The sequence below is a fragment of the Bos taurus genome, chromosome 1, assembly GCF_002263795.3.
Source record: "Bos taurus isolate L1 Dominette 01449 registration number 42190680 breed Hereford chromosome 1, ARS-UCD2.0, whole genome shotgun sequence".
Taxonomy (NCBI): domain Eukaryota; kingdom Metazoa; phylum Chordata; class Mammalia; order Artiodactyla; family Bovidae; genus Bos; species Bos taurus.
The window spans coordinates 25,038,602-25,058,598 of NC_037328.1; the positions used below are offsets into that span (position 1 = coordinate 25,038,602).

The following is a 19,997-nucleotide window of genomic DNA, read 5'->3' on the forward strand; positions in this document are numbered from 1 at the left end:
CTGAACTGAACTGAACTCCCAAATGTGGTTGACTATCAGCATGGCTGATCCAATTTCTGACCCTTCCTGAAGGTGGAGCTGATATTGTATGACTCCAAGTCCCCATCATAGGTCATATTGTTAGACTTTCTAGAAGAGCCTCCAGCCTCCAGGTAAACAAAGACATTTTATCAGATGGGACATTCTAGAGCTTAGAGATTACCTCTTAGGAGTTCAGGGCAGATGTTTCAGTTCTCTTTGGGCAAGGTCAAATTCTTTATTTCACATCTTAGTTTTTGGAGGAAGTAGTGAGTTTATTAGAGAAGGCAATGGCACCCCACTCCAGTACTGTTCCCTGGAAAATCCCATGGATAGAGGAGCCTGGTGGGCTGCAGTCCATGGGGTCACTAAGAGTCAGGCATGACTGAGTGACTTCCCTTTCACTTTTCACTTTCATGCATTGGAGAAGGAAATGGCAACCCACTCCAGTGTTCTTGGCTAGAGAATCCCAGGGAGGGGAGAGCCTGGCGGGCTGCCGTCTATGGGGTCACACAGAGTCGGACTCAACAGAAGCGACTTAGGAAGCGACTTAGCAGTAGCAGCAGCAGTAAGTTTATACTTGTATAGTACTTAGTATCCAGCCACTCCATAGCTTTTACTATTCAGAGGGCATGGGTTTTCACCTGGAGTTGTTCACTGCTCAGTTGTCTGAGTTGTCTTTCCACTCTTGGTGAGTGCTCCATAGTCACTTGCTGAAGGAGTGAACAGTTCATCTCCACCTGTCCCAGGTATCCACAGAGCTGACTGCTTCTCTCTCTGAGTGTGCTTCCATTCAGTCTAACCATGCCACCGAATGTCACACTGACTCCCCATATAGGAGGTCCAAGGATCTCATGGACAGAAGGTTCCATGTGCTCGCACAGCAGCTTACCCTACTGAAATGGCAGTGCCTCCATCTGGGCTGCACAGGACGTCACAGGAGGAATATTTTCAAATAATAATTCTGGGCTTTCCCTCCAAGGACTCTGTTCAAATTGACCCATGAAGTGCACAACACACTTATAAATATTACATACCCTTAATTGCAGTGGTCTTGAATGCTTTTTTCTTTTTTTTTGGCTATTCCCCATAGCTTGCGGGATCTTAGCTCCCTGACCAGGGATTGAACTCAGGCCCTCAGCAGTGAAAATGCTGAGTCCAAACTGCTGGAACAGCAAGGACTTGCCACTGGTGGTCTTTTAAGCAACTTGTATCAAGGCCAAAAAAAAAAAAGTTGTCTAAACATATGCCATATTCCCTCTTTAATGACAGTAACGAATAACAGGCTTGCTTTCCTTCAGCATTTTATGGTTTAGAAAAAAACTAGTAATCACAAAACAAGCCAAGTGGACTCTAGGGTCCAGCTCTGCATTTTGCTAGCCATGTTAGTTGAAACTTAAGTCGCTTAAATTTGAACTAATTTTTTAAATTCTGAAGGAGAGATGGTAATACAAATTCTGTCTACTTCACAAGGTTAGGATTAGAGTTACCCACTTGTTGCAGCTGGTTTGTTTGGCACACCTGATGTTCTAAATGCACAGCACTAACGTGCCTTTGAGGTACCTTCTGCCTTTGAGGTATTTGAGACTTTGATGGGGCTTCCCAGGTGACAGTAGTGGTAAAGAACCTGCCTGCCAATGCAGGAGACATAAAAGATGTGGGTTCCATCCCTGGGTTGGGAAGATCCCCTGGGGGAGGGCATGACAACCCACTCTAGTATTCTTGCCTGGAGAATCCCATGGACAGAGGAGCCTGGCCAGCTACAGTCCATAGGGATGCACAGAGTTGGTCCCAACTGAAGCGACTTAACTGCAGCAGCAGGGTAAAACAGATGCAAAAATAAGTAGCCAGGATACAAAGTAGCCATTCCTCCCCTACACTAGATTAAAGTGGAAACAACTGCCAGCCTGATTCTTGGAAGATCATGCAGGAAGAAAGCCTGGTAGAGCAGGGAATGGGCTGGTTGGAGGGAGAGGGTGTTTGCATTCGGTTTTCATGTGATGTCTTTTCTTCATAAGGGTCAGCAGGTGACATGGGTTACACAGGCTTAGCAGAACTTCTACAGGAAACCGGGAACATAATTATGTTCTTTTTGGACAAAAACAAAAAAAATCAGATTTAAATAAATATTTGTGATGAATATTCCTTTTCTCTTGTGTGATTTATTTGAACAAAAAAAAAGAAATGCTGGGACTGTGCTTTTTCTCTGTGTATCATCCCATAAATACCCATAGAAGAATGTGCTGATATATATTGTTGTTATGGTTTTGGCAAGTCATATAGGCATAGCTCATTGTCTCTGCTGAAATGTAAAAACAGCACAGTAAGCTCCAAAATTAGTTAAAGGAAAGTGAGAAGACAAAATGAGTTACCATCGCATGCTGTTTAATTCTAATTACAATTTTGTGGAATGCTAATCCATTCTTCTTTTTTTTCTTCCCATTTGAATCCCAGGCATGTTCAAAGCAATAATCAACCTCCGCAGCCCCCAGTTCCACCGTTAGGTTACATGTCTGGAGCCTTGATTTCCGATTTAGAAACAGATGTTCCAGACGACGATGCTGATGATGAAGAGGAAGCTTTAGAAATCCCCAGACCCCTGCGAGCGCTAGAGCAGACACCTGGATCCAGTACGGACAATCTAGAGAGCTCTGTGACAGGTAACGGAACTGATTTTATAGGAATAACTGACCCATTTGTCACATGAAAAATGCCTCGAAAATCAAATACTTTCTTATGTAAGATTTATTCCACTCCATCTATTTCGGTGACATTTTTAATATGTTAATATTAAACACAAAATTCAAAAAGGATTTGGAAATACTTTTGCTTTGCTGCAAAATGATAAGAAAATTCATGAATTTTAAAAAGCTTTAAAGACATGAAAGAAAACTCAATTATATACACGGCTTTCATGAAAAGTTCATTCTACTGGGGAACCAAGTCTATTACATAAAAACCTTGACTTTTAGAAATGATATATTTTGTATATCAGGAGCAATGTATGAAGAGAATACAATCTTAAAACGCTTCTTAGTATTTCACTCTGTAAAATCATTCACTGATGAAAATAACCAAGTCTTCAGAATAAGCCTCTTAAAGGTTGCACAGGTATTATTTTTAGAGTGGGGAAGATGGAAAGCAAGATAAACTATAAATTTATGCATTTCATATTGTTGATCCAATAATTGCTGCTCTTCCAAGAAATACAGTTATTTTTGAAGTTTACCCCTTTGCCTTTCTCTGGCCTCCTTCACCAAGTGTAAGGCTACAACTGGTATTCCCCTAGGATGATCCCAGGATTGCATCCTATATCCAAGGATGTAAATTTATCAAATGGTATTGAAAAAAAAACTTAAATCCTAGTGTTTTCACGGTGACTATAGAGAAAAGTAAAAGTTTGGTCCTTTTAGTCAAGTAAATGTCCATTCTTTGATACACACACACGGGGGCCTTTTACCTGGCTATAAAGACATACTACTACAAATGCTTGCCTCTGTATATCATTGGGTTCTTCAGTAAGCCTACCCATTTCTGTATTTACCTTCATGACACCCTTCATTCTAGGAGGCCTTTTACCACAGTTCCATTTAATTCATTTTTATTCCAACAGCTTCTTAATTCGCACCGATTTTACACTGCATGTTACAGTTCAGAAAAACTGGTGGGGACTACCTTATGACAGTGATGAAGAAGCATGGGTACCTACATGTTTTCCCTGCGTGACTTCCTGAATTACACAATGTAATGCACAAGCCTCCACTTTTCAGCTTTTCTTTTTTACCTGAGGGCTGTCTGCTTGCCGAGCTAATTAAGATTTAAGAACTCCTGTGATTTGAAATCCAGATCCAGCTGAAGGTGGCAGAGCAAAAGTTTAAATCGTTGAATGCAGAGAGCTAACTTAATAGTGCAATATTATGTTAAGCCCCTTTGCCTGAATTTCTAGCATAATCTCCTTCAGGGTAAAATTCTGCATATTTTTGCATATCTCAGTAATGATACTGAACTCTTCTCAGTTAGGAATGCAGTAAAAACATTGCAATGATAAAAGTCAGCCATAGCCTATGTAGTTCTTTTATTAAATATAATGTTGAAGTGGATAAATATATCTATAAATCAGGAGAATGTCATTTTGAACTTCTACATGCTCACCTACTAATATGTTTTGCTATCCAATGTGACTGTGGTTAAAAACAGTCTGAATTTCCCCTTGAAGCTAATATAACGTTCATTTCAAATGGAAGCTTTTATTGCTAAGAAAAACTTTTATTTTCCTACTTGAAGTCACTGTTTAATTACTACCACATGTAAAACCCTCAGTGTGTTTAGATATGTATTCATGATAAATTTATCCTATGAATAATGTTTCTCCTTAGTAAAAGAAGTTGCACTCTTCACCAAAGAAGCAAAGTAGGAACTCTTTTCTTTCCTTTTTTTTTGGCTTTACAGTAACTTTGTGGGGAAGGTATGATCAAAGATTTCATCTGCTCTCTAACATGAAATTGTAATTTAAGTAAATATGTTAAAAATAAAAGTACATTTAAAAAAAATGATGCGTGTGTACAGAAGTGTGTGTGTGTCTGAAAATCTAGGTAGGGTTTGTGAATATGTGTAAAGTGTGTGTGTGTGTCTATGTAGGAGTGTGTATATGAGCATAAGTAGGATTGTGAGTGTAGCAGAGCATGTGTATACACATACGTGTGTACATGGGGATGGCCCTGAGATGAATGTATGTACAGACCAAATGCTGTAGAAATCATCGTGCTAATGACTATTGCTCTAACGTGTTTATGTTTTCTTCAGACACTCAAGGCTAGCTTAATGGTGCTAAATGAGGTGGGCAATAAAACAGAAACTATTTCCATTGGGTTTTTATGTTTTTAAGATGGTAAGTGCCCACAGAGAGGATTCTGATTTTACCGTCAGTCACTTTGAGTTCTAAATTTCTGTGTGGTGTGAGTAAATCATTTCTTTCATCTAAATTCTCTATTTTCATTTTCATAAGCATAATGACCATTTTTTTGTGAACTAGAACTAACAATTATGTTCCAGTCTTTAAATGTTAAAGCCAACGGAAAGGAAAGTCCAATGATAACACAGAGATGGGCTAGTAATTAGCCTATATGTAAAATTATTTATAATTTTACTTCTGAAATATGTTATATTCCAACAGCTGCCACATTAAGGAACATCAGTGGTTAGCCAGGCACAGAGCCTATATTTGTAAAGAAATAAGTATATTATTTTCAGATATTTTCTTAACAACGAATTTATGAGGGACTCTAAAAAGTTTGAAATAATGGTTCATGGATGGAAAAAGCCAAGAAGAGAGGAAAATATCAGTAATTCTGTAGCTCATAATTTTGGTGTCTTAGTCTGGTTGGTTTGTTATAACAAAATATCATAGACTAGATGGCTTAAACAGCAAATATTGGAAAGCTGGGAAGTCCAAGATCAAGATACAGGCAGGCTGGGTTTCTGGCGCGAGCCCTTTTCCTGCAGGAAGCCATCTTCTCGCTATGTCCTCACATGGCAGGAGAGCTTGCTAAGGTCCCTAGTCATACCATGATGACCTCACCCTCATGACCTGATCTAAACTTAAATATCTCCAGAAGGCTCCACCTCAAAATGCCATAACATTATGGGTTAAAGCTTCAACATGAATTTTAGGGGGATGTTATCATTCAGTTCATAATACTCAGAAATGGAAAATATATTTGAAAATCTGTTATTTATTTACTTCCACAGCAAATATTTATTGAAAATCTATTCCTTCCAACTGCTTGGCTAGAAATTTAGGTTTGATAATAATAGTAATAATAGCAACTTGCACATACACGATCCTTAGTATGTGCAGGGCACTCTTCTGAACAGTTGGCGGTTTTTGGTATGAGTGGCTTTGTGAGCTAAGAAACTTTCTTACATTTTAAAAGGGTTTTAAGTAAACAAGAAAAAAACATATGAGGAAGACAGCAAAGCCTAAAATATTTAGTATCTAGGACATGACTGAGAGATTAATCCTTGACTTGAGCACCTTATAGAAACACTTCCCAGGTGTCACTAGTGGTAATGAACCTGCCTGCCAGTGCAGGAGATGTAAAAGATGTGGGTTCGATCCCGGGGTCAGGAAGATGCCCTGGAGGAGGGCATGGCAATCCACTCAGTATTCTTGCCTGGGGAATCCCATGGACAGAGGAGCCTGGCGGGCTACAGATCATAAGGTTGTACAGAGTCAGACATGACTGAAGCGACTTAGCATACACACACACCTTATAGAAAAAGTCCACTGATCCCTGTTCTAAGGTTTTACCATATATTAACTCACTTAATTGTCATAATCCTTTATTTATTCTCACTTTATAGATAAGGAAATTGAGGCACAGAGGGGTTTAAAGACTTTTTTAAGCTCACCCACCTGATAAATGGCAGAAAAATATTCAAAATCAATCAGCTTTACTCTAAAGACAAATTATCTTTTTTTTTTTTTTTGCTTTTTTATTTTTTAGGAGGCTATTTACTTTACAATATTGTGTTGGTTCTGCCACACATCAACATGAATCCATCACAGGCATACACGTGTTCCCCATCCTGAACCCCACTCCCACCTCCCTCCCCGTACCATCCCTCCAGGTCATCCCCCCAAAAAAAGAAAATGCCTTTTCCCAGGGCGGGGGAAGAAAAAGACAAAAGTGATAAGAATTCAAATAAATTACAAAATTAGTGCCCCTCAAAAAAATAAATAAATAAAGACAAATTATCATGATCTCAAGAGGAAAGTGATTTCCTGGTCTCCTCTCTCGCTTTCTGTGCATGTATACATATATGAATAAATATATATTTATACAAATACAGTGTATTATTTTATCTCTGGAAACAATTTTTACCCCCTATAAACTTAAGATCAAAAATTATAGTTTTTAGATGTAACTTTTATTATTTGTTTTTCTCACATTTAGTTCTATATTCAGTTATACTGACTCAAGCTAACAAAATTCAACTCATCACCACTTTTTGTAGGGAATCACATTTTTATTATTTTCTTTTAACTTTCAGTTTAAACCTATTTGGTTTTAGTAAAGTAGAAAAATGTTTTGATTACAGCACATCACACTCTTTTTTTGCCTAGAAATAAACATACAGGATTGTTTCAGTCTTCAGGAATATGCTTGTACTGCTAAGTCGCATCAGTCATGTCCAACTCTGTGCGACCCCAGAGACAGCAGCCCACCAGGCTCCCCTGTCCCTGGGATTCTCCAGGCAAGAACACTGGAGTGGGTTGCCATTTCCTTCTCCAATGCATAAAAGTGAAAAGTGAAAGTGAAGTCGCTCAGTCGTGTCCATCTCGTGGTGACCCCATAGACTGCAGCCCACCAGGCTCCTCTGTCCCTGGGATTCTCCAGGCAAGAACACTGGAGTGGGATGCCATTGCCTTCTCCAATGCTTGTACTAGTTCTGTCTAAATGCCAAACCCACCACTTGGGGACAGCAGGATAGGAGAAGCCTTTAATACACATTTTTGGTTTTTTTACTTCCATGGTGGGAGTCAAGGGTGAGTGTTCCCTGTATTTAATGACTCTACCACAGGAATAAAGAAACAAAAGACAGTAAGAGAAAGGGCAGGAGAAAAATGTCCTGAATGTGAAGCCAAGATTCTAACCGCTTCAGTGATCACAAAAATAAGAGTGAGAGTGAGTACTATGATGTGACTTGAATAAAACTTTCCTTAACGGCTAGACCCTACGTAAATAAGTTGGTCGAAAGGAAATCAGGGTTCTATACTTACTGTAGTTTATGTCGTTGGAGATTTTTGCTGCAAGTCTCAAAGCAGATTATTTTGAAAACAAAACCTCGCAGCCCCACCGCCTTACTCAACCACACAGCTTTTAAAGAACTGACCACTTAAAAGCATGACCTGATGCTTTGCTTTTGTTGCAAAAACTTCAGGGACATATTTTCACAATGGGAAATTTCAGAGGGAATGCTAAAAATCATTAAATAACTGTCTTAGACAGTCTCCACAGCTCTGATGTAGTTAAAAAGAAATTAAACACAGACTTCAAAAGTTAATAGATTAAAGAGGAATATCATATATTCCACTTTTATCTGAGTAGATCAAATGAGCAGATGTCATAGGTCCCAAGGAAGAGATATTTTTAATTTCTTATTTTGCTTTCTGTCTATATTATACATTCCTTTCTCTGAGGAATGTAGGTGAACTATTGCATTATTCAATACGTTTGAGTGAAAGAGCTTCTAAATATTAGACATGTTTTTCTACAATTAGGCAGAGGTCAGTATTTGGATTGATGTGTTCAAAGACACTCAGAGCTGAAGATTGTGTTTAACAGATAGATATATTGTACTAAATAGGAAGAATTCATGGATTAAATATTTCCTAAAAAAAATGGGGGACAGCCAGTTTTTGTATCTCATAAAAATGGTAATGCAACAATTAGCAGGGTCATATTATAAAGCATACACTTTAGCTTAATGGGTCTAAGGATAAGCATTTATCAGCAAGGAAGGATTTAGCACAAAATGACATGTAAATGAATTGATGACTGATCATAAATTAATTTTAGTGCTGAAGATGTAATGGAGACCCAGCAAGATGCCACTCTATCATGGTATTTTACTGCTCAGTAACATTTGAGCAACAACTTAATGTCCTATCGGCAGTTCTTCTTTAACAGCTTGAATAAATTTGAGAGTTTTTTTTGGCTTTCAGCAATTTTGAAACCTGAGAAATTTGGAAAGATGGAAGATGCAAACACAAATAAATCTGGCTATGTGACACAGATTCATTTTTCATTAGATGTTTAAATATGTATTGATTATGTTTGGGGCTATAACATGTCAGATTGGTATGGATCGCTTGTAATTTATGAAGAATCTCTACCTTAGCTGTTTTACCTAGTGTTGGTTTCAATTTTCATGGTTATATTTACATTTATGAAAGAAAACCAATTGTAAAAAAAAGGGCTTACTTTTCTCTCTCTCTTTTTTTGTCTGCAGAGGGTCTTTGTTGCAATGCGTGGACTTTCACTAGTAAAAATGGCTTACTTTCTAATTGATGAATCACTGTTTTTCTTTTCTTATAATCATTGTCCTTTTTCTTTTTGGTAATAGTTTACATAAATCCTCAGATAATCTTTGCTATTTAAATCTAAAGAAAGAATGTTGGCGACAGAGAGGTGACATTAGTAATCGTTAAATTTTAACAATTTTACAATATGGAGGGAATTCAATATATATAATATACTTTTTTATTCATAATATATTGCCAATTTTCCTTAAACATATTTGCAACAATGTACCCACTCCATATATCATGGGTATATACATATATATGCATGTATCATATATACTCCATATCTCAAAAAAACAGGAACAAAGAGGGACAGAAAGATTTTTCTTCTGCATATATATGGAATTTAGAAAGATGGTAACAATAACCTTCTGTTTATTTGTTTGCTTCTTGCCCTCCGTTTTGAAGGCAAACTCAGCTATACTAAGCTGAGGGTGCTGGGGCCTTTTTAGTTTGGGGTGATGAGGTTTCCTACTTTCCATCATGGGTAAATCAGATTTGTATGTGGAAATCATCATATGAAGGACTCATTACATCACTTTTTCCTCATTGTCCAAGTCATCAACAAGAGTTGACTGACCTTATCCTCCTTATTTAATAAATTTTCTAGGAGTTACTGTATGTTCTGGCTGTAACTAACATAAGGCCAAGGCTAGGAAATTACACATGGAATAAAATCACATATGAATTTATACCGAATAATAAAACTATTGAAGACATTTAATGCAGTATGCAAATGTTTATTGAATTTTTACTGTGCAATGTCTCTGTACATGAGGTATTAAAATGCATAACAAGTAGTTCCTGATCTCCAGAGTTCCATTGTCTGGAAGAGAAAACATATGCAACAAATTCTAGTTTATAGTGTGTATTCAGTTGCTCAGTCATGGCCGACTCTTTGCCACCCCATTTCCTCTGTCCAAGGAATTTTCCAGGCAAGAATACTGGAGTGGGTTGCCATTTCCTACTCCAGGGAAATCTTCCTGACCCAGGGATCGAACCTGATTCTCTTGCATCTCCTACTTTGGCAGGCAAATTATTTGCCACTGTACCACCTGGGAAGCCCAATTTGTAGAGATGTAATCAAAAGTGGGGTCCAGCTTGCCACTCAGCAAGCCAGTAAAAAGACAGGTTGGTGGAAAGGAAGGTTTGCTTTGTTTTACATACTGGCATGGCAGGGTTGGGGGAGAGGAAGGTGGGCACCTGTCCAAAGGCCAACTCCCCACCACTGATAATCAGTGGGCAAGACCTTTTATAGGCTGTCAGAGGGTGCAGCATGCAGAAACAGCATGTGTTTCAGTCAGCTCTGACAATCATCTTGAAATTGGTCATTAGTGGTCTGACCAGCATCATCTTGATTGTTTTAAGAAGTTACTTTTCAGTTCCAGGGTCAGTTGGTTCCCATTTCTTGAGGCCAGTTCTTAGAACTGTGGCAGCTTATGTCCTCGCTACAGCCTGGTCATCGTGTAGTGAACTTCTTCACCTTGTGGGGGTTATAGATTCTGGGGGTTCAGAATCTATAAGACAGCTCACAGGATATGACTCAGGATGTTATCTATAGCCCTTGAAAGGAACTAAATGTCCTTGAATATGCTTAATGACTAAACTATTACTATTTGATTTCCTTTGTCTGTTTTCCTTTGTTTTTGCATTTTCTCATTTCTCTGATTAAACTTATCCTATGGCTAAAGTTTTTCCACAGACAAAAGGCAGGCAGAGGACATGGGGGACAAGGACCAAACGGTCTGCTCCATTTCAGAGATAACGATATGCTATTGTATGCGCACTGTTTAAAGAACGCAGGACGTAAAGAGATTGAGTCTCTTAGGACAGGGTTGAAGATGAAGTAGAATCAGGGGGGTAAAAGAGATGATTTGGACTTCAAAGTTTGGCGGTGGGCACTAGAGTTAGTAGCAATCTAGAGATGTGTCAAAGGAATGAGAGAAAGCAGGAGAGGTAACGAGGCACAGGCTTTTAGAGGGATAGGACTGGAAAGGTAGGCTGTGCTGGGTATTGACAGATCTCAAACACCTCAGTTGGTGTTTATATGTATTGACAAACTAAGTAAGGCTTTGAATGGACAAACAGAATTATGTGATCAATGTTTCAGAAAAGAATGATTCATACAACAATGAGGAAGGTAGAAGGGACCAGAAGGAAATCAGGAATGAAACTGGAGATATAGAAAAGGAGATGGTTGTTTGGAGAGTGAGTTTCAGTTAGTTGGCACAGATTTATTTGCAGATATTCAGCAGACATTTAGAAATACTGAAAATAGAACATAGGAAGGACCAGGACTGAGTTTTCCTATGTTTTGAAAATATCCTCAGTTCTAGGGTTTCATGTTCTTTTGTGATCACTGGTTGAATCACTTTGGTTTTTTCTTACCTACTCTAGCATTATATTGCAAAGTTGATTGCATCATTTCTCCTTTCAATTTAGGCTATTGGTCCTTGACTTGTGATGATTAACTCAGAAACAGTTCTCTCAGAGGAGGCTCTATTGCTGGTGTTATCTTGGCTTCCTTGCAGTGGCCTGTGTCTAGGGAATTTGTTTGGAAAGGAAAAAGTGCATCTAAGTGCTTTTGGCAAATAGAATCAAAACTCTATCTTTCCCTGCTACACTTAACACCCTTTTAACTTCTCTGATCCTTCTAACCCCTCTGCTTTCTGCTTTCTGTGTCTTGAAAGTGCATGAACCCATGTTATTGCATCCTGGCACCTCAGCTAAAGGTACAAAGACTTTATCACGGCAACATTATACTGTTGTCTCTTAACTGTTAGAGAAAAAGGGGGAAAAATCTATGGCACTTAAATGCCATAGTCTTAGTCTCTTTTATGTGAATATGTATTTGGTTTATTTAGAAATATTAACTAAGTTAATATTAGTTAATATTAACTAATTTAGTAAATAGCTAATTTAGTTAATTAGTTAATACTATTAACTAATATTAACTTAGTTAATATTTCTAAATAAATTAAATACATATTCACATAAAAGAGACTAAGACTATGGCCCTTAAGTCTCTTTTTAAAAATTTGGGATAAGCAACACTTGGTATCTTTATTGTATCATATATTAATTGTACATCAACTGAAATATTGTAATATTAATTTTATTAAGCAATTGAGTACGGTCTCAGTGTGCTTTGGTCTATAAAAAAGGATACAAATGTAAATGACTTGCTAAAATTAAGTATCATTTCTTAGTAGCCTGTGTTTTGCAACTCTTTACACATAAAGCTATGATTCTTTCCCTCTGTTGCCATTTTGCACTTTGTAGAAAAATCCATATTAATGTCAGTGGTTTTCTTTATAATGTTTAATTTTCTAAAATGGAGATTAGTATTAAAGAGAAAACTAGAGCTCTTTAAGTAATTGCAAAACAAAGAAATCATACTGAGCTTTGAAAATAATAACAACTTTATGAAAAGAAATATTTTGTTATATTCTATTTGTTCTGATATTATTTATGCACATTTATTATTAGTTTTTATTATTCCCTGAGTAATCAAATTTTTATTTGAAAATCTGAAAATAATTCTAGCCCTTCTGCAGTAAGCAAGTGTACATTTCACTAAAATTATCACTAGTCTACATTAAATTCAAAATATATTCACACTATTTGTTCAAATGAGTTCTTGATAAGTTGACTTTAAATATGCTATACTTTATTTCAATAAAAGTGTTATTCTTTGAATTCTAGGCCTTAGAATATACATAGCAATTCTCTTTTAGAAAATAATTGTGTAGCAATTTGAAAAACATCAGAATGGAGTCATAGGAAACGTCTTATTCAAGGGTTGCAAACAGATGCAGGTTTTAAGTGAGCTTAATTCTTCTGTACTGGAAATGTTTAAAAAGTGGATGATGTTTGCGCATGGCTGAAGAAATCTGGATGAAACCAGGTTTACCTCCAGGAAGAGCGAGGAGTGGAGGAATCCTACTTGTTCATTAGTATAGTGTGTACAAGCCGATGAGCTGTTCAATACCTACGACTCACTAGACAACTACATTTGTTTTTAGGTTCAATGGTAAATGGATGGGGCTCTGCATCTGATGAGGATCGTAAGTTTTCTAGTCATAGATCTAGCGTAGGTAGCTCCTCAGATGGTTCCATCTTTGCCAGCGGCAGTTTTGCACAAGCACTGGTGGCAGCAGCAGATAAAGCTGGTTTTAGGCTGGATGGAACCAGCCTTACAAGAACAGGTTGGTAGACTCTGAGTCAACACTCTTTGCATGAGAGAATCTTTTCCTTGAACAATGAGCTATTGACCTCCTGTTCTTTCTTCTCAGTGCGTCTGACTGCAGGGCTTTCTTTAATCTGCATGGACACAGTCTGAATACTCAGTTATTACCAGAACTCTCTTCTGATACTCCCCTTGCAGAGCTAAGAATAAGCTCCTACTCACCACCTTCCAGGGCTTCCTGGATAGCTCAGTTGGTAAAGAATCTGCCTGCAATGCAGGAGACCCTCGTGCGATTCCTGGGTTGGGAAGATTCCCCTGGAGAAGGGATAGGCTACCCACTCCAGTATTCTTGGGCTTCCCTTGTGGCTCAGCTGGTAAAGAATCTTCCTGCAATGTGGGAAACCTGGATTTGATCCCTGGGTTGGGAAGATCCCCTGGAGAGGGGAAAGGCTACCCACTCCAGTATTCCGGCCTGGAGAATCCATGGACTGTATAGTCCATGGGGTCACAAAGAGTAGGACACAACTTTCACTTTCACTTTTAACTTTCACAGCCTTCCATCCTTTATTCCCCTTTCCCTTCTAAGCTCTACTGATTAACTGGAATCTGCTTCCTTCTTCTATTATAGCCAAGCTGCAACTAAGATTGCCATTAAATTTTCAATAACTCACACTTTGCAAAATTCTCACACAATCAATAATGTACCCAGTGATTAACATTATTCAGCTTTTATCTCCATTACTTTCCTTTGCCCCGTTTCTTTCTGCAAATGCATTTTCTGGGAAGGCTTTCTCAGCATGGGGGGAATGGGTCTGAGGGAATGGGTCTGAACAGTCTAACAGTTCAAATGGCTGATGGTCTTAGTAGTTGTTTGGCTGTTACGATTTTAATCCAATAATTTATTATTTGTTTTAAAGGATGCTGATGAAAAATAGACCCACTGCATTTGCCAGTTGAATAAAATGATGATTACTTGTGTATTTTTCTGTAGCACAATTTAATTTGGGTTTCTGAAAATAATAAATAATAATAATATAAAAGACCAATTATGTAATTTTACAGGATTTTTATTATTAACTCGAAAATAAATATGTGATTCACTATATTAATAGATCAGAAATTTTGTAATCATTTGTTTTACTGAACAAAATAGCTTTGGCATGATCCTGTTATTAATACATGACTATGTGTACGTCTTAAATGCACATAGCAGAAAACTCTGGTATAAGAATTAAACTGAGCTGCCTTACAAAACAAACTAATGACATGCTACATGCATTTTTGAAATCTTAATAGTATTCAAATAGTAAGGTAAAGATAAATGACTTTGACCCTTCACTAAACTCTCAGGTTATAAAAATGAGTCTTGGGAACTTTCTTTGAATTATACCACCATATAACATTATACTATCTCTTTTGAGTATGCACTAAGTATCTACAAAGTAAGGAAGATTCCCCAGGCATTGCAGACGTTTATTTTTCATATAGCATCTGAACTAAAATATGTTGTACTGTAACAGTTATTTGAGTTTTCTTGCTTTATAAGGCCTAAGTTAGAAACTTTATGTTGCCTGAGTGCTTTCTGTGGCATAGCTCTAAACAGAGCAGTAGAAAGTGAGAGGAAACTAATAAATTAGAAGGCATAAGTACATTTCTTGCATGTATGCTAATAGCTAATAAAACATTAGGCAGTATCATGTCACATTGACTTAAAACGTAACTACATACAATAATTTTGAATGAAATGAAAACATGCACAAGAAAATAAATATATGTACATAAACCTTCTCAGGCCATAATAAACATATTATTAAACCCCTAAGATGTTGAAAATTTATTAGTTAACCTTTTGCCACAATATATTTCCCGACATATTACACTAAGCTACAAGAAAAGGACATAGCACATTTCATTCTTCAATAAGAATTTGGAGTCTGCTCAGATAGAGTACTATTCATCAGAAAACACCTATTGCACTTTGGTGATTTTACAAGGTGATTTTAAACTGCTATTTATCCTATACTGTACACTAATGTTATTGAGTTTCTGCTAAAAGAAGTAGAATTCATTGTGTATGTGTATGGGTGGTAAGGTCAATTTAATATATGTGTCTGAGCAGACCTTTCATGTAAAATTTAAAATGTAATTACTAAAGGAAATGTTTCTGTGCTCAAAGAAAGTTCGTAAGATTCCAAGGGTGAAATTTGATTAAACAAGACAGTACATAATTCACTTCAGAAAAAGCTTTCTTAATTTTAAGGAGTAAAAGCTGCACAAATTTGCATATATCTATGAAAATGTCACTAAGATTGCCAAGGTTAAATAAAAATACAATCAAGGAATATTGATTGGTGGTGGACTTGTTTCATATTCATTTGTTTGCATTTTTCAGTGGGTAGTATATTGGTTATAAAAACTGGACCCAAAAAATGCAAGAGGGCATATTGTTTTCTATGGAGATGGACCAGTATTTTGTATCTTCAAATGACATCTCCAGGCAGCTTTAGAAGTTAGTCTTAGAGCAGAAATACAAGACAGAATCAGTCTCTTATAATAACATTCTCTATATCTCGTTCCCTTTGTTTACTTTCTAGGTAAAGCCTTTACCTCCTCTCAAAGACCTCGACCAACCAGCCCATTTTCTACGGACAGTAACACCAGTGCAGCCCTGAGTCAAAGTCAGAGGCCTCGGCCCACTAAAAAACACAAGGGCGGGCGAGTGGACCCGCAACCAGCATTGCCTCACCGAAGGGAAGGAATGACAGATGGTAGGTTTGTTTTCTTCTCTCTGGTCTCCTAACTGAAGAGACATGTTCTGTGAAGTCATTAACTTAGCTTCAAGACACGATGGTAGATCAGGTATCACCTTGTTATGTGACCAGGCTGAACACCTGGCAGTGTGGTCTTGTTTCAATAAAACACCCCCTTTTCTTGAACAATCTGGATTTGTTCCTAATTATCCAACCCCAAGAAATATATGCCATCCTGCTTGACAATGTTGATTTTTCTGCTGGTCTGGCATTTTTCCGTTAGTGCTTTCTAACGACCATTCCTTTTTAAGATTAAGGAAGAAAACATAAGTAGCATGTGCAGTCGCCTTGTTGTCAAATCGTTTTTGAAGCTGAATTAAGATATCTTAGATGGAATCACTTTTGAAAAAGACTGTGATTTCCAGTTTATGAATTTTTAAATTTCATGAATTTCGGGGCTAATAGACCATCTGGTTGATGGGTCAGTAAACTTTTTCTGAGAAGTCCAGATAGTAAATAGATTTGGCTTTAGCCAAGCCAAACAATCTCTATCAAGACTACTTAACACTACCATTGTAGTGTCTATGCAGCTATAGAAAAACGTAAATGAATGGATATAACTGATTTCCAATAAAACTTCGTTGACAAAACAGACAATGGCTTACTTTGGCCCATAGCTTGCTGATTTATTTCAATTTTTTCACTTATATACAGCCTCCAGTCTTTGCGTACTGCTAGTTTCAGGAACCAAAATATTATTGGAAGACATCCTTTTTCAATAATGAATAGTTCATCAACTCTGTTTTCAACTTAATTATCATATGTTTAAATAAAGGGGAAAAAAGTATTTACACTGAAGTTTTATCCTAAGGAATATGTAAGATAATATATGTAAAGAGCCCAGTATAATGTCAGACCAAAAGGTAAATTTCTTCCCCCTTCTCTACACTGTCTCCGCTAAGCACACAAACTTTTTCCTGAGATAGCACTACCAAACATCGAAAGAATGAACCTAGCCAGGCTGCACGTTAGAACCATCTGGGGAACTCTTAAAATACACCCTGGAGATTCTGATTTAATTGTTCTGGGGTGAAAACCAGCCATAAGTATTTTTAAAGCTCCACTGGAGAACCTAATATGCAGTTAGCTTTGAGAAGCTGTAACTGAGTTCTTGGCACTCATCTCAGTCTCTTAGACTTAGCGTTATAGGACAGGATGAGGCTTCCTTGGAAAGGAAGTATTTGCTCTTTATTGGTTTGAGGGTAGGTCTTTAGCTGGCAGTCTCCATTGTGCTTTCTCTTGTCATTTTATAATGCTAAGAAGACTTTAAAAGCCCAAAATAACTTGTCTAAAAGTCTTCAGGTTTACTTATCTTTCCTGCTTCCTTTGTTTTCATTGGAAAGTGTTTCTGTGGAATACACGGGTAAGGGTACAATCAAGATTTTGATTCTAGATAAGTGGATATCCTGTGGTGAGCAAAAATGTGTGCCACCTCCTTTCTGCCCCCAGTGATCTGAAGATTAGTTGAGCACTTGAAGCAGTCTATAGTGTTGATCTTATTCCTTCTAAGTACAAAGGACTACTCACTGATATTCTATTACAAATCTCAGCATTAATAATTTTGTATGATTTTCCTGCTATGACTGTCATGAAGAGAGAGAGGGAAATATCCAGGCACTATATGGATTTTTTGTGGCTTTTCCAAAATGTTTGAAGATCATATCCAGAATATGTGGAAGATGTAAAATATAAATCAATAAAATAGCTCTTTTCTTTCTCCCTAAAACATTTTCCTTGCAAGCTTTCTTCAGAATGTCTAGTTAAAGTAAGCTACCTCCTAGTTTAAAGCATGATCGATATATTGCTTATATTTCCAAAAAACAAATAGATTCCTAAACTTTCAAATTTACCAGCATTCCAAAAAAGATTTTGGATTATGTGTCATTAGTAGATACATTCTGAAAGTACTGATATTGCAAAGCATATTTTGGCTCACAAGTGTTTGATCCAAAGACATTTTAGGTATGATAAAGAAGATTTATTTTGGATCGCACTCTACAGGTCATCTTTAAGAATACTATTATTTTACCACAGATGTTTATGCAGTAATTTTTATATGGTATGAGTCCATGCATCAGTAATAAGTTCATATGATTTGTATGTAACATCAAACTGTTCTTTTGGGGAAGTTTAGTAGCACTTAATGTACAGATCTTTTACAGTAAAATTTTTGCATTATAGATTTTACAACAGTGTTTATGAATATATTAATCAGGGTAACTATTGATGGCTGCTGTACCAAACAGCTTCTATCCCCTCAGTGGCTTAGCATGGTAAGAGTTTATTTCTCACAGACACAGTGATTTATAAAGGTCAGGTGGCTCTCCTCGAAGTTGTAAAGATGTTTGCTTAAATATTGATACCCCGTTATTTCCAAGATGGGACCTTCCTGGTTTCTGAGTGAGGGAAGACAGAGCATAAGTGATTATCTGGAATGTTCTATGGCTAGTCAGTGACTCAGATGGTGAAGAATCTGCCTGCAATGTGGGAGACCCAGGTTCAAATGCTAGGTTGGGAAGATCCCCTGGAGAAGGAACTAGCAACCCACTCCAGTATTCTTGCTTGGAGAATCCCATGGACAGAGGAACCTGGTGGACCGTGGAGTCTCAAAGAGCTGGGCACAAGTGAGCAACTAGATGAGATGATGGCTTGTCCCACAGGCGGTACATTCACTCCTTCTTGGACAGGAACTCTGTCACATGGCATCAAACTAACCACTGGAGCAGGAATATTATTATTGAGGCAGTATCAGTCTCTGCTTCCAAGACTCTGCAAAAACCCACACACATATTAAGAAATGTTCTTCCCCCTTCGATAAAGGCTCACCTAAGTAGGCATTGTTCAGTGCAAATCATCTATTCCATTTGCATAAACCAAAGAATATCCTTTAAAGTGAATACACTGACCAATGCTGAACAAAGGAGGCAAGGTCTCTGTCAGCCTTTTTTCCCTAAATTGTCACCTTCCAGCCTGTCCTCCCCTCATCCTAATGTCTCTTCAGAGAAAGGGCTCTTTCCCAGCTCTGCCATGGAATAACTTTGACCATTGAGCAAATGAGTCATTATTCTATTCATTAATCTATTCATTCCTAAATCTGTTCATTCAAATATTTATTAAGCTCCTACCAAATGACAGGCACAGTGGGAACTATACAGACAAAATCCCTGGCCTCCTGTAGCTTACATTCTAGTGAGGGAAGATAGGTAAAGACCAACATATATATAAAAGTGAAAAATAAGGATATACAAGATGGTGGTGTCATGGAGAAAACAAAACATAGGAAGGAAGTTGAGAACTATAGACATGGGGGAGATATTTTTAATGTAGAGAGCTCAGGGGAGGCCTTACCAAGAAGATGACATTTGAGAAAAGATTGGAAGATTACAAGAGAAAGAGCAATGCTTATATCTGAGGAAAAGTCATTCCAGGAAATGAGAACAGTGAGTGGAATCCTGAAGTATTTAATTAAAAGGAAGAGGAACAGTGTGACTGAAGCAGTGTGTGTGCTCAGTCACTCGGTCATGTCTGTGACCCCATGGACTGTAGCTGAAGCAGAGAGAGCAACAAAATGAGTGTGAAGTCAGACAAGTAAGTGAGGACCATCTTTCTGAAGACCCTATAAGCCTCTGTAAGGACATTGGCTCTTTACTTTGAGAAAACAGTAATGGTGTGTGCACGCGCGTGTGTGTGTGTGTGTGTGTGTGTGAGAGAGAGAGAGAGAGAGAGAGAGAGAGAGTGTGTGCATAAGGCAGGGGAGTTACAGATTTTCCTTATGTTTTTATTTAAAAACAAACCATTCTGGATACTATATTGAGATAGCCCGAATGTGAATCTGTGTGGAATCACACAGAAACTATATAGGTAATGTAGGGAATAGGTGGTTGACATCCAT

The 19,997-nt window shown here is 37.5% G+C and overlaps 1 protein-coding gene across 11 annotated transcripts in view; it reads left to right on the forward strand.

The window, feature by feature from the left end:
* ROBO2 (roundabout guidance receptor 2) overlaps positions 1–19,997 on the forward strand; it is a 656,142-nt gene that overhangs the window by 625,558 nt on the left and 10,587 nt on the right. For 5 of the 11 annotated variants that reach the window (XM_024993901.2, XM_024993905.2, XM_024993910.2 and 2 more), the window contains 3 exons: positions 2,473–2,678; positions 13,132–13,314; positions 15,890–16,063. In XM_024993901.2, the coding sequence (XP_024849669.1) occupies positions 2,473–2,678; positions 13,132–13,314; positions 15,890–16,063 (563 nt within the window). Of the gene's footprint in view, positions 1–2,472; positions 2,679–3,631; positions 11,925–13,131; positions 13,315–15,889; positions 16,064–19,997 lie in introns of those variants that run through there. The other 6 variants (XM_024993907.2, XM_024993915.2, XM_024993918.2 and 3 more) reach the window with 2 other exon arrangements.